This window comes from Dermacentor variabilis, chromosome 1 (assembly GCF_050947875.1).
Source record: "Dermacentor variabilis isolate Ectoservices chromosome 1, ASM5094787v1, whole genome shotgun sequence".
NCBI lineage: Eukaryota > Metazoa > Arthropoda > Arachnida > Ixodida > Ixodidae > Dermacentor > Dermacentor variabilis.
In genome coordinates, this window is record NC_134568.1 from 234,735,398 (window position 1) to 234,748,880 (window position 13,483).

A 13,483-nucleotide genomic window follows, 5' to 3' on the forward strand; every position below is an offset into this window, starting at 1 on the left:
CCCCTTGTCATATCGAATGTGCTTGTAATGATTTTGTGCTGTGTTTGTAGGTAACTTCAGTCGTGCCAAACAGTTCTGCTCCTGCTAGTGTCACAGTTTCATACATGGACTATGGGGGCCAGTCAACTGTGGCTGCAACAAGATTGCTTCATCTACCATCAACTCTAACTAAGCTGCGGCCATTGGCAGTGGAAGTGTACTGCTGTCGTGTCCAGCCTCAGGACCATGACCTTGATTGGACTTTCCAAGCAGTCTTCAAGTCACATGAGCTTGTGTTTAGGAAAGAACTTCTTGGCAAGGTAAAATATCTGGTTGCAGGCTTCCTTTATAAGCGTTTTGTGACATGGATAATTCTCAAGTTTGTCAGACTCTATGTGAAATATAGTCACATCCTTTCATAACATATTGGGTGAGGTTTGGGGGGGGGGGGGCTATGTATACAAAATATGTTTTTGTAATGTTCTGTATTTTCTTGAGAGTGCACTTAAGCTGAATGAAGGGCACAGAAACCAAAAAGAAAAAATGGGGATTGAATAAAAGATGGTTTGTTTAGATGGGCACAGATACAGATACTGTGTAAAATGCTCCCTCCTGCTAAAGAAGCCGAGGAAATTGGCAGCTCGTCCTTTGAATATTTTGTCAGCATTAACAGTGATGTGGAAGTCTGCGGTCGATGTAATGAACGGTGACCACACATTCTGCATACTGTGAATGGCTGCACAGTTGGCAGTTTGTTGTACTTGTAGTCCCTATGATGCATGTCTCAGCTTAGCCTGCACTTTTAATTTTAACACTGCAGAAGGGCCCTTGCATAAGGCCAGTGCTGAGAAGCCATCTAGTAATGTCCTAATGCTGTGCAGCATGATATGGCAAGTGTATTTTTTAAATAGATGGCGCCTACACAACTGTGAAATATTTAGTTTCAAGTGGCACTGCCAATGTACTGACATTTTTGCTTGTCTCAGAGCTCGCTTTACCTTGAAAATATTTATCTCTTTGAGAAACAAATAGGGTTTACCTTATGTTGCATAGTGGTGTTGCTGGAAGCCAGTGACATGTAGGCTGTTTTCCAGATGATTTTCCATATGGTTTTTGGCAGATACTGTAAGGAGTTGCCAAATACATTGATACTAGTATCTAAGAAATGAGCTGTGAATGGGCCCTAAGGCCCATTCACAGTTCAATTTGCCTCCTAGAATTCTAACACACCCAAAGTACAATATATATGCGCTTGCATTTTTTCTGGATCAGAATGTGGGACCACCTTAGCCAAGAAACAAACCTGTGATCCTTGAGATTAGTAACAGAGTGCCTCAGCCACTAGGGGGAAACCAAAATCATTGCCACTATGGTAAACGGCTAATAGCCCACACTGCAGAAGCCTCATACTGTGCCATAACTGTTACACAGAGTTTGTATCTACCGGAGGACCTTTGTATTCAGTATTCTTTGTCAGTTTCACTGGGACCATTGTCTGCTCCCGCGCACAACTTGATCTGAGTTGCCTTTGATAAAATTTCTTCCTTTGCTTTGAGCTCCTAAGTAGGAATTCTTAGTGTAGGAGTGGACGGGCTTTATATAAATATGGTCCTTCCATATATAGGCATATCGGAAACTGCTTAAAGATCTAGCAGGATGCACTGGGTTCAGAATCAGGTTGTTTAGTAAATGTTCAGTCTTTTAAAACAGGTAAAAAATTTACGGCATGTTGATTAAGTTGTTGAATTGCCACTTGTGCAGTTTTATTCATTCTTGTTTTGTGCACTGCTGCTGGCAACCCTTAACATTGCCTAGTTACAGTTTTGTTAAGTCAGAAAATGGAGGTTGACAGACTTTACAAATGAGTATGGGATGTTGGTATTCCATACTAAAATTGAAGACCGCGAGGAGAGGATAAGGACGGACAAGACAGGACGAAAAGCCAACTTACAATAAGATTTTATTAAAATGAGTTGCGAATACATATGCAAGCTAGCACTCGTCTGATGGTAAGCCATCTCAAGGCTCACACCCGATGAAACAAACGAAAGCAACAACAACAACAAAAGTGCAGAAAACAAATTATAAGGATGTTTGAATAATTAAAAATGTCTTTGGATGCCAGCGCTTTTTCCTGTCTTGTCCATCCTTGTCCTTTGATTTCGCTGTTCTATTTTAGTATAGAAAATGCAATTGTTATGACCATCTGCATATTGTATATGGGCTTATATTACTCACCTTCAATATACAATCTCATAAAAAAGCCCATCAGTATTCATCTTTATAATCATTATCACTATATCAATATATATTGTATCATTATACATTAAAACCCTGTTGATACGTTTTGCAAGATACCGCGGTGAAAGAAAATTAACAATGAGGAAGGCCACAAGCTGCCACAGCAACTTCTGTAACCACTCTGGATGGCTACCAGTACTATTATTACACACCTCGACCGGGAACGACGCGTGTATAATTAAGGGGCACATTCGATGTTCCGCGACAGTGGTCCCTTTTCACTCCTGATATGCTTCATTGCAATATTTTGCATATGCTTCACTGCGTAACACAGCCTTTTGCAGCAAAGCTAACAATCGGCGATGATGCAAAATGTGTAATTGCCCTTCCAGGCCCCGAAATAAATATAGACCTGTACTCGGCGGGTTTGGCCCAGTGGGCATGGTTCCTGAGCACACTTTGTGTGCTTTGCCAACTGCCCTGTTGACGTGTTTTCCCGATATGCTTGTCTGGTTTGTGAAAGTTTGATCACTTAATGCAAACTTGGGTTACATGTTGCAATATACTATACATTTATTGTCATCATAGCAACGTGCACGAGCAGATTTCCCTTTGCACTGTTGAATTTACGTGACTCAAACGCAATGTAAGATCTGGGAACATTGTAGAGTGATGACGTTCCAAGCACCGTATGCTGTATGTGCGAGGGAAACCTTGCAAGGTTCAGCCAATGATCGTGGCTCAATCTCGCGCGTGAGTGAGGAAGACTGGGTGGAAGCGCGCCCTCTTCTTTCATGCACGAGGCATAGTGGTGAAGCGAGGGAGAGGGGGGATGTTTTACTCCGGTTGCTGCTGCTTATAGCGTGGCCGCCGTATCTTGAAAGTGATCTGCGACATGGGCAAAGTGCACCCGTGTGGCCCTCATCTTCAAAGCAAACTGCGAGGCTGATAACGTGCACACAACGCCGGTAGCTTCGAATGCGTTGTGCTTTCGGTGTTCCGTTCATGTTGAAGCAAAAGACAGCACGAAGGTCAATTCGGTCGCTGCTGCTGCCACGACTCATCATTCCAGCATTTTGACAGCGAGTTTCCATGGTCATCGAGGGAGATGTGTTCATGTTTACCTGTACGCATGTGCAACACTGTGCTTGTTGATTTAGTTAGTAAGGGAATTTTTGCAAGACTATACAGCCAATGATGAAGGAAGGAAAGAAAACAAGAGGGGAAAGGCATAGAGGTTAGCCAGATTATGTATCCGGTTGGCTGCTCTGCACAGGGGGATTGCGTAAGGGGAAGAAAAGAGAAGAATAATAAAAAAGGAAAGCATCACTTCGTACATTCTATAGCTTTTCAGTGAGTCCTGTTTCCTTTAAAAAGCACACTAGTGCTTCTAAAACAGTTCGTGCCGACATCGGCTGGGACCAGGGTCCAAGATTTCTGCCTTCTGTAAAGGGACGTTTGTCAATCCTGTCGAGCATGGTGCTGAGGCCTTGTCTTTGTGCACTGAAATGATGAGAATCACACAGAAGGTGCACTGTTGTCTCTTTGCACCTGCAAACTTCACAATCTGGACTTGTGGCCCTCCCAATCAGGTAAGAATATGCATTGGTAAAAGCTACTCCAAGCCATAGGCGACAGATGAGAGTTACCTCCCGTCATACGGCCGATAAAGCTGCTATCCGTACTCCATATAGTTGACTACGAATTTGCTATCGCAATCAATGCTTCGCGTTTTGCAGAAACTGCAACTTTTTAAAGTGAGCTTCACCGCAATACAGTCATGTTCTGCGGCAAAGCACGAATGCTGCAAATGCGGTTAGGGGGCGTGTTAAAATCGGGTAAATACCTTAATGGGACATTGTGACCTACCATAATTGCTTGAAAATCTTCCTAGGACAGGCCAAAAAAAAGTTTTTCGATGGGAGATGACGTGTGTTCAATTCTTTGGTTGTGATTGAATTAACCCAAAAACTTTATTTATAAACTGGAGTGGAATTAACAGAAGCCTGCTGTATTTTCATTTCTCAGTCTTAGTTTCTTAGTTCTATTGGAAACCTTGTAATTTTTTTTGTAATTTAACAAAGTAATTTCATGACGCTGTTTCGATTTAACAAAGTTTTGGCCATTTCAAGCATGTACTTGAAGCCTGTATGGCTGGTAAGCCTACCAAAAAACTATAAAATGTCAGCAGATGCAGAAGGTATTTGCAAGTGTTCTTCGGCGTGAAAAGATTGATCAGCAAAAACGCTATTCAGGTGCATGTGCTGGAGCATGGTATCCAGGAAACACTGCTGTGCCATCTGTCACGTTGGTAAAAAAGTTCAGGAAGTTGTGGGATGCGTGGCAGCTTGGAACAACACAAGAGCTTATTTCTTGAGCTCAAGGGAGTCGGAAGGGGTGAGCATGTGGTAATATGGCCATGCGCACACTGAGGGCCGGGGTGGATGCACGCATGTCTACTCTTTTACCCTGGCAGTGACTGCACATGGCTGACCGCTTATGCTCTCCACACGCTTTATCTTAAAGATAATCTGTGACAACTGCTGATACTTTGATACTGTCTGTATTCCTATGCGCCTAATGTTGGACCCAGGTCACGAAATCTCAAGTTTCCGAGACGCGTTGAAACAAGCAGCAGTATCATTCTTTCGCCCTCCGTTACCGGTGCTCTTCATCACACTAGTGTTGTGACAGCGAGTGTTCGTGGTCATCGAGTGAGAACTGTTGAAGTTTCGCTCTGTTTGCAGGACACCATGTTGGTAATTTAATTAGCAACAAATGTTTACTTCAATATACATCGCCAATAAAACTATAAACCTTACTTTGTGGAGTTCTCTCCTTGCTATCACCATCAATGCTTTTACTTTCGGGTGAAACCGGAACTCCTTTTTTTGCAAGGAAGATTGACCGATTGTTTTTACACTTTTATTTTTAATTTGTGTGCACCATCTGACAACGGCTTCGGGAACTAAGCACGGTCAGCCATGTCATCCAAAATTGCCGGCACCGCACGATGCAACAGACGCACTCTCAGACGCCATGACCCAAGCCGATGCATTGCCCTCGGCATGATTTGTACTGTACATGCTGGCACTTATAATCATGTTGTTATGGCCCAACCATCTTGCAATTCTGTGTAAGTGCTTACTGACAAGATATACTGTCCACCAGTAATGTTTTGGGAATTAGCGAAGTTATTTTTACTGCTTAAACTTCAAAACGTTGAATGAACGAAATTAGTGATTTAACAGTTTTTGCTTCAAGTTTGACTTGTTATCAAGGTTTGACTGTATTGGAAAGAGGCATTTGTTCTAGCTCTCGTGACAGTTGTGTTCCGAGTGCATCATGCATTTGAAGCAGCTTGTAGCGCTTCGATGGTAGTTTCTTCTTTTTTTTTAAGTAACTTGGCATTCTGTGAAATCAATTTGAATTAATGAAAAGTATATTGTGTGCAAGTGATAAATGCAGCTAGTTTAAATGGTAACTAAACAAAATGTGCAAAGCTTTCCCCCACCCCTAAATCCCATTTTCTCTCCTTCTCTTTGCAGATTGTGCTGCGGCTTGGAAATACCTTGTGGCTTGACCCACTTGTCTTGTGGGAAGACCTCCCCTTTGTTGATGCAAAGGTTCCTTTAAAGAATGTGAGAGCTACCCTCATTGAAGAGCGCCTAGCTTGTGATAATGCAACCCACGTGGAGAGCCTGTGTAAACTGGCTGCTGATGCAGGAGTGGCACTACCTCTGTTTCCAGAAGGTGGGTGTTATTGGTTTGTCATAAATATAAGAAATGAGGAGAAGCTGTACATTTGCATGTTTTTCTACTTTCTTCTACCTTGATTGGAGCACAACTGGGTGAATTTAAAAGAAAAATGTTTTTCATTTGCTTCATGCTTCGTGTCGGCTCCGCTACTTTCCTAAGTTTTTGGCGGATTACCGAGCTTCTCGTGGAAATTCTTGCCAGTGATAGGCGGAAGCTTCAGGACTCCCTCAACATCAAGTTCTGCCAGGTGGCCCCATATTCTGGCCGACAGGCAGCGCCTGTTGTCCGCCACGCAGGCGGGGCAAGCTAAGCCTAGCATCTCCACGTACGCCACCATTGCCCGGCCGCCACGGCGACGGGGCGTGCCAAGCCTAACTTGTCGCCGGAGCTCATTGGGGCTCCCAGTCGCCGACGGCAACGTGCCAGGCCTTTCCCGACGTTAAATGGAAGTTGTCCAGGTGGAAGGAACAGAGATCAGGCCGGAAGATTTCGGCGAGGGAGCGGGGTGGTGCAATGTCAAGAGGAAGAAACATGCCGACGGTGTGACCGAGTCTGCACATAACTAGCAGGTGCACACGCAGTGACGGACGGTAGCCACGTCGAATACGGGAATCACCACAGCGCAGTACAAAAGGAAGTACGCCCGACAAGTGCATCAGATTGCCATGGCAAGCCGAATGCCAGAGTTACCGCCGGACGATTACAAGATCGTCGTACGCCCCCGAGGCGGTTTCAATGTGCGCGATTACGGGACGGATTGCATTTACTGCTGCCTACGTAACGCAGCGGGTGTAGGCAGAGAAGCGGCCAGGGAAGATAGCATCTGCCTCAACGTTAAACAGAAAGTTGTGGTGCTCAGCACGCCGTCTGAAGACAGAGCTAAACGTTACGGAGCTATTAGCAAGCTTTGCATCGAAGACCGAGAGTTCGAGGCGAATGCCTATCAAGCCACCCCGGAGAACACTTCCAAGGGCCTGATCAGGAACATTACAAAGACCGAGAGCCCGGCAGACGTCATCGCTAATCTAGTGACGCAGCGCAACCACGGTGTGCTGCACGCCAAGCACATCGGCAACAAAGACAACATAATCGTTTTGCTCGAAGGATTCCACGTACCGAGATACGTATATTACGGACCTATGCTCGTCAGATGCTCCCTCTGCAGGAAGCAAATTGACGTATGCTACGAGTGCGGGAGGATGGGACACCGCGCCGACGTGTGCCCCAACCCCAACGACAAGATTTGCCATGGATGCGGACGCAACAATTCGTCGCCTGACCATCGATGCGAGCCGCGTTGTCGACTATGCAGCAAGGGACACTTCACGGGAGACCGCAGGTGCAAGGCGCGATACAAGACCCCGTACATAGGCAAGCGCCGCCAACTAGAACGAAAAAGACAACAAGAGAAAGAAGCAGCCGCAGAGTACGGCAGCTGTTACAACAGCAGCAGCGACTGTAATGGCAACAGATGCTACTACTTGAATTACCCAGAGATAGACCGTCATTTAGTCACCGACAACCGAAGAGGACGCTCGGCTAGCCGCGGCGGGAAGGGCGGTGTGGGAAAATCCCGATCCCGATGCCGCTCTCGCAACCGGCCACAGCGGCCGAGAAGCACGTCGATGGCGCACGGTGGTGCCGGTCCGGTCATCGCAGCTGTCGGCCACATCAGTCAACAAAGTCAGCAGCAGCAGCCGTGGCAGCAGCAACAAGGTCACAGGAGCACAGGGCAACAGGTGAGCTGGGCGGCTGTCGCCGCTTCTCCCGGCGGCGGAGACGCTCCGGTGGGCCGCCCTGGCGGACCCGCCGTCGGAAGCAGCGGTGGGAACGAGCTCGAGCGAGCGATAGAGCGAGTACTACAACAACGCCTAGGGGGGGGGGGACTATTAGAATCAATGATTGCCGAGCTTAAACGTGAAAATGCGCTCCTTAGAGAGGAAAATTTCAAATTGAAACGCGAGGCTCCACAACCGCAGCAACCACAGCAACGTCACACGACGATGCCGCCGTCCTCGGTGCCTCGATCACCGACTCCATCTCGGCCTGAGCCAGCCGGGTTGGACACGGATCACGAGGGTAGCTCGGTGGAGACGGCGGATGAACGGGATAATCGTCCAGTTGCCGCGAAAAGGATCGCACTAGATCCCACAAGACTCGACACCAAACAGCGATGCGGCCGTTATGAGAAATTAGAGAAACGAGTAGACAGCATCGAGAAGAGTCTCGAGGAACATTTTGCAAAACAGACGGCACATATGAACGAAATGTTTAATGACACGGTAGCTAAGCTCTCTGAGTAAATAACACAAATGCTCGCCGCGCACTTGGCGTGCATAGACAACATAGAAGCGAGGCTGCCGCCAGCTGCGGGTAGACCAATAAGAACGATGAGCAAGCCGTACTCTAGACAGCAACAACACAATCAGCCGCAGCAAAACACGCCCACAGACGTAGAGACGCAACTGCAGCAGCAACCAAGTCGCCTCGATGGCGACGGGTTAAATTAAACACAGGCATCATCATGGCTACACACGCAACGAACCACACTAACACTGAAAAACAACAATACACCATCTGGCAGTGGAACTGCCGGGGCTACAGGAGGAAGCGCGCTAATCTCCAGCAATTCATATGCAGCCGCGAGACGAAACCGGACGTGATCCTTTTACAGGAGACAAACCATCTGGTCGAACTAGCTGGCTACAAAGCCATAGATGTGACCGCGACGGACAACAGACAAAGAAGGAAACGGTCTACACCCCGCGTGGCAGATGGTGCGGGGCCGGGGGCGGTAGTGGCGCGCACCGGCCGTCGCCCCCGCTCCGCCCGTTGCCGGTCATTGCCGTGCTCGTTCGGCGTAACGTCACTGTAGCGCAGCGCGAACTTCCCTCCGTAAAGATACCCCACGTATTCGTAGAATTAATTCCTAAGGGTGGCTGCGGACTCTTCGTCCTTAAAGGGACACTAAAGGTTACTATTAAGTCAACGTGGACTGTTGAAATACCATCCCAGAAACCTCGAAACGCTTGTTTCGTGCCAAGGAGAGACTTATTTTAAGAGAAAATGCGTTCTGAAGCGTCCGCGTACCTCTAGCGCAGTTCAAATCGCCCGCCCTCCGATCGAGGAGTACTGACATCATGGTCTCATAGTGACGTTGCGCCATCGGTGAGTAGAACGGTGTCCGCAGACGGCGCTACGGCTTTTCTGCGCAAAACGCAAGCGCGCGGCCAGAAACAGAGCCAAGACAGAGCCGACAGCAGAGAGAAAGCGGGAGTACGGTGGCTAGCGGAAGGAGAAACGCGCGACCATAAGCTGGTACTTCATTCTATGACGCAAACTTCGACGCTCATCGCAATGGACCCTGACAACGATAGACTGGCTCGCGATGCTGGGCTCAACTTCATTGATTTGAGCACTGATGAGCGCGACCTGCTGCTGAGGGCTCGCGCTGCCGGCGTCGTTGCGTACTACGACGGCGGCCTCGACACCGGCTCTCCGGAGCGAGAAAGCAACGAGGGCTTCCCACAACTTCACATGGATCTGGCATTTTCGCTGCTTGTTCCAAATGAAAGTTTCGCGAGCCAGCAGAACCCTCACAGCACGACGCGATAACGAAACTACTGAAACTCCAAAGCGTGCGCGGCGCAGAGTCGAGCGCGCAGAGTCGAGCGAAAACGAAACCTTTCGACCACCCATACTACTGAAGGGTAACGTCAAAATGTTATTTTTTCTTAGAATCGAATAGACGTAGACAAGTAGCATTTTTTTCCGTCTTATAATCGAATGAAATGATATTTTTAATACGAGTAGTTCAGTATTAGTAACACAAATTATGAGGAGTGCTTTCGTCATCGGGCTAGTACCGGAATGTCGCTGGGGGGGTCTCAAATCGTGTCATGCATTTACCTCAATTTCTCGCTTACTAAAGCTCTGTTCGCGATTATATTGACGCCTTAGACGTTCTAGAACATTGCTCTACAACTTTAACTTGAGTTTCTGGTAACCTTTAGTGTCCCTTTAACGTGTACAGTAAACCCACGCTGCAGCACCACTTCGGGGACCTGCTCCGGGGCGCGAGCGCGGCTTCCGGCGACGAGCCTCTACTTGTTCCGAGCGACTTTAATGCGCCCCACGGAGCCTGGGGCTACGCCCGAGAAACACCCAAAGGCAAACACCTTTGGGAAGACTCGCAAGACCAAAGGCTTGAACTGATCGCGAATCCCGCCGGTCCTATACGCAGAGGGAACAGCGTGAGTGTCGACACGCTACCAGACCTCGCGTTCGTTTCGAATGTAACCACAGCGCACTGGCAAAACACGCAAGAAGATTTAGGAAGTGACCACATGCTGATCGAGATGACGATAGGCACGGACCCGAGCGGTCGTGGGACTAACCCTGTAAGCAAAGGCCGTAAACTCAAACTTGTGAGGTGCGACATGTTCCGCAAGAAACGAGAAGAAGCGGGGCGAGGCGACGAGCCGATTACGGACATAGACGAGTGGACCGAGACGCTCAGAAGGGATGTAGACGCGGCTACGAGCGAAGTTCCGCACGAGGCGAACCTTGAAATAATTGACAGCAGGCTGCTACACATGTGGGAAGCAAAGCGAGCACTTCTAAAGAGGTGGAAATGTCAAAGACATAATAACGCTTTGCGCAAACGCATAGCACAATTAGAGAGATTGAAGAACACGCACTCCAGGTATCCAGGGCACAGTGGGAAGACATGTGCAACGGCCTCGAGAGGCAGATGGCCGGGGCGAGTGCTTGGCGCCTCTTTCGACACCTATTAGATCCGGAGGAGACTAGGGCCGCTCAAGGCCACAAGACTCGTAGACTAGTAAGAGATTACAAAGGTGATAACTTCTTCGACGCAATACGTGATCGTTACTTTAAGAAGGCCGAAAGCATCCAACATGCCAAGTACGACGGCATGATGTTCAATTTGTCGCAAACGACAAATTGAATGCGGAATTTAGCGAAGCAGAAATTCGGGTAGTCCTGTTCGAACTAAACACCCTGTCGGCACCCGGGCCGGACCGGGTTACCAACAAGACTATCCCTAACCTAGACGACGAGTCGATCTCCCGCCTCGCGACCTACGTCAACGAGTGCTGGCGAGGGGGCCCCTTCCCGAAGCGTGGAAACGGGCCCGCGTTATCATGATTCCAAAACCCGGCAAGCAAGTTACGCTCAATAATCTAGGACCGATTTCGCTTACGTCTTGCATCGGCAAAGTCATGGAACACGCAGCTCTCACCCGCGTGACAGACTTTCTCGATGATTGTGACGCGTTCCCGCACACCATGCTAGGATTCCGCCGCAACCTCTCCTCACAGGACGTATTGCTTCAGCTTAAACACCAGATCGTAGACAACACTACCAGCTCCACTAAGGCAATCCTCGGCCTAGATATTAAAAAGGCCTTTGATAACGTTAAACACGAAGCAATCTTAAAAACAATTAGAACATTAGGACTTGGCCAAACAACGTATAATTACGTTAGAGATTTCCTCGCGTGCAGGCGTGCATGCATCGTCGTTGGCGACGAGGAATCGCCGGAATTTGATACGGGTCCGTCCGGCACGCCGCAAGAATCCGTCATATCACCATTACTCTTTAATTTAGTTCTACTCGGTCTACCTGAGAAATTAACAGAAGTAGAAGGATTGCATCATAGTCTATACGCAGATGACATCACCCTCTGGGTTCCCAGGGGAGGATGTGACAGTCACGTCGACCGAACGCTACAGGCAGGGGTTGATGCGGTCCAGAATTACTTGCGTGGAACGGGCCTCGAGTGCTCGGCTATCAAGTCGGAACTGTTAATCTACAAACCCACAAGGAGAGGTCGTAAAACCCTGCGCGACGAAGAACGGGAATACTCCAAAATACGTATTATATTGGCAGATGGTACTCCCGTACTGCACGTAGACAAAATTAGAATCCTGGGGTTACACCTGCAGGCAAATGGCCATAACGTAGAGACGGTGCGAAGACTTCGTCGTTTGGTAGATGACACGAACCGACTCTTGCGTCGCATCACGAATAGACGCAATGGTATGCGTGAGGACTGCGCGATCCGTCTCGTGCAGGCGTACGCGATAAGCCGCATAACGTATGTTGCCCCCTACCTTAAGTGGATAGGGTGCAAAAAAAACAAGGTCGAATGCATGATACGAGAGGCTTTTAAGAGGGCGGTCGGCGTTCCACTCAACGCAAGCACCGACAAGTTTCTGGAGCTCGGGCTTCACAACTCACTTGACGAGTTAATCGAGGTGCACGACATTGCGCAGTACGAATGATTATCTAATTGAAAGGCAGGTCGATGCATCCTCGAGACACTCGGCATCGCGTACCACACTCAGCATGGAGAAAAGATGGCGGTTCAGGCCTCGGTCCGCGACCGCCTGATCATCCCTCCGCTTCCCAAAAACATGCACCTGACGCACCACGCCGCGAGACGCAACAAACGAGCAAGAGACCTTCAGAAGAAGTTTGGCAACAGCAGCAAGGCGGTGTACGTAGACGCTGCGCGTTATGAAGGAGAGAAAAGCGCACACGCGATCGCGGTTGTAGACGGCACGGGTAAGGGCCTCTCGAGCGCTACAGTGACCACGGGACACACGGAGGCGGCCGAAGAAGCCGCAATAGCCCTAGCACTGGCCACGGTGCCTAATGCTGCGATCGTGATCAGCGACTCGCGGGAAGCGGTCCACATACTCCAAATTTGTGCCGACGGCGACTCGTCATCGCCCTCGCAACCCCAAAATTCTACAGTCTTCCTCCTCTGGACCCCTGCACACACCGATGTCCCGCTCGCGGGCAACGAGGCGGCCCACGCCTCGGCTCGAGGTCTCACACGCCGAGCCGCCGCAGATTATGTGGCCGCCGCCCCCGCCCCCAAGAGCGGGGCATCGGGACACTACAACAGAAATGCGCCAACAAGAATCGCAATGGGCGTGGGGCGATCGCCTGACCACGTTCAGAGACCTCACCTAACACTACAGACTCCAAAGACACACATTCCTGCCACCACACACAAGTTAAACAGGAATGAGGCCGTAACTTTACACTTGCTCCAGACACACAGCTACCCTAGCCCCGCAGTCCTACGTCACTTCTACCCAGGTTTATATCCAACAGATGCCTGTAAGCTTGCGGACAGCGAGCAATGCTGCGACACATGCTCTGGGAATGTGCCAGCAACCACGGTAATGGGACCACATCCGTTCGCGACGCGTCCGTAATCGAGGCCGTTACCACAGTAAGGGAAGCCTCGAGCTCGCTTCTCCCCAACGCCGCCCCAGCTGCGGGGGCCGCTGGGGACCTTCTCCATCGGCGCCACCGCCGCTGGGAGGCGGCTTTCAAAAGTTCAGAGTTGGCAGACCAGCTCTGGGCCGTCCGGCAAGCCAAAGATGCCACCAGAGTCCAAGGACTTCAAGCCGCCACCTGAGGCCCCCACAACGAAACTGCCGGCCATTCATTAATAAAGTTTCTT

The 13,483-nt window shown here is 49.2% G+C and overlaps 1 protein-coding gene across 6 annotated transcripts in view; it reads left to right on the forward strand.

Moving 5' to 3' along the window:
* The window catches only part of LOC142559637 (putative ATP-dependent RNA helicase TDRD12), a 220,059-nt gene that overhangs the window by 135,565 nt on the left and 71,011 nt on the right, over positions 1 to 13,483 (forward strand). For all 6 annotated transcript variants that reach the window (XM_075671239.1, XM_075671210.1, XM_075671233.1 and 3 more), the window contains 2 exons: positions 51 to 299; positions 5,769 to 5,973. In XM_075671239.1, the coding sequence (XP_075527354.1) occupies positions 51 to 299; positions 5,769 to 5,973 (454 nt within the window). The remainder of the gene's footprint in view (positions 1 to 50; positions 300 to 5,768; positions 5,974 to 13,483) is intronic.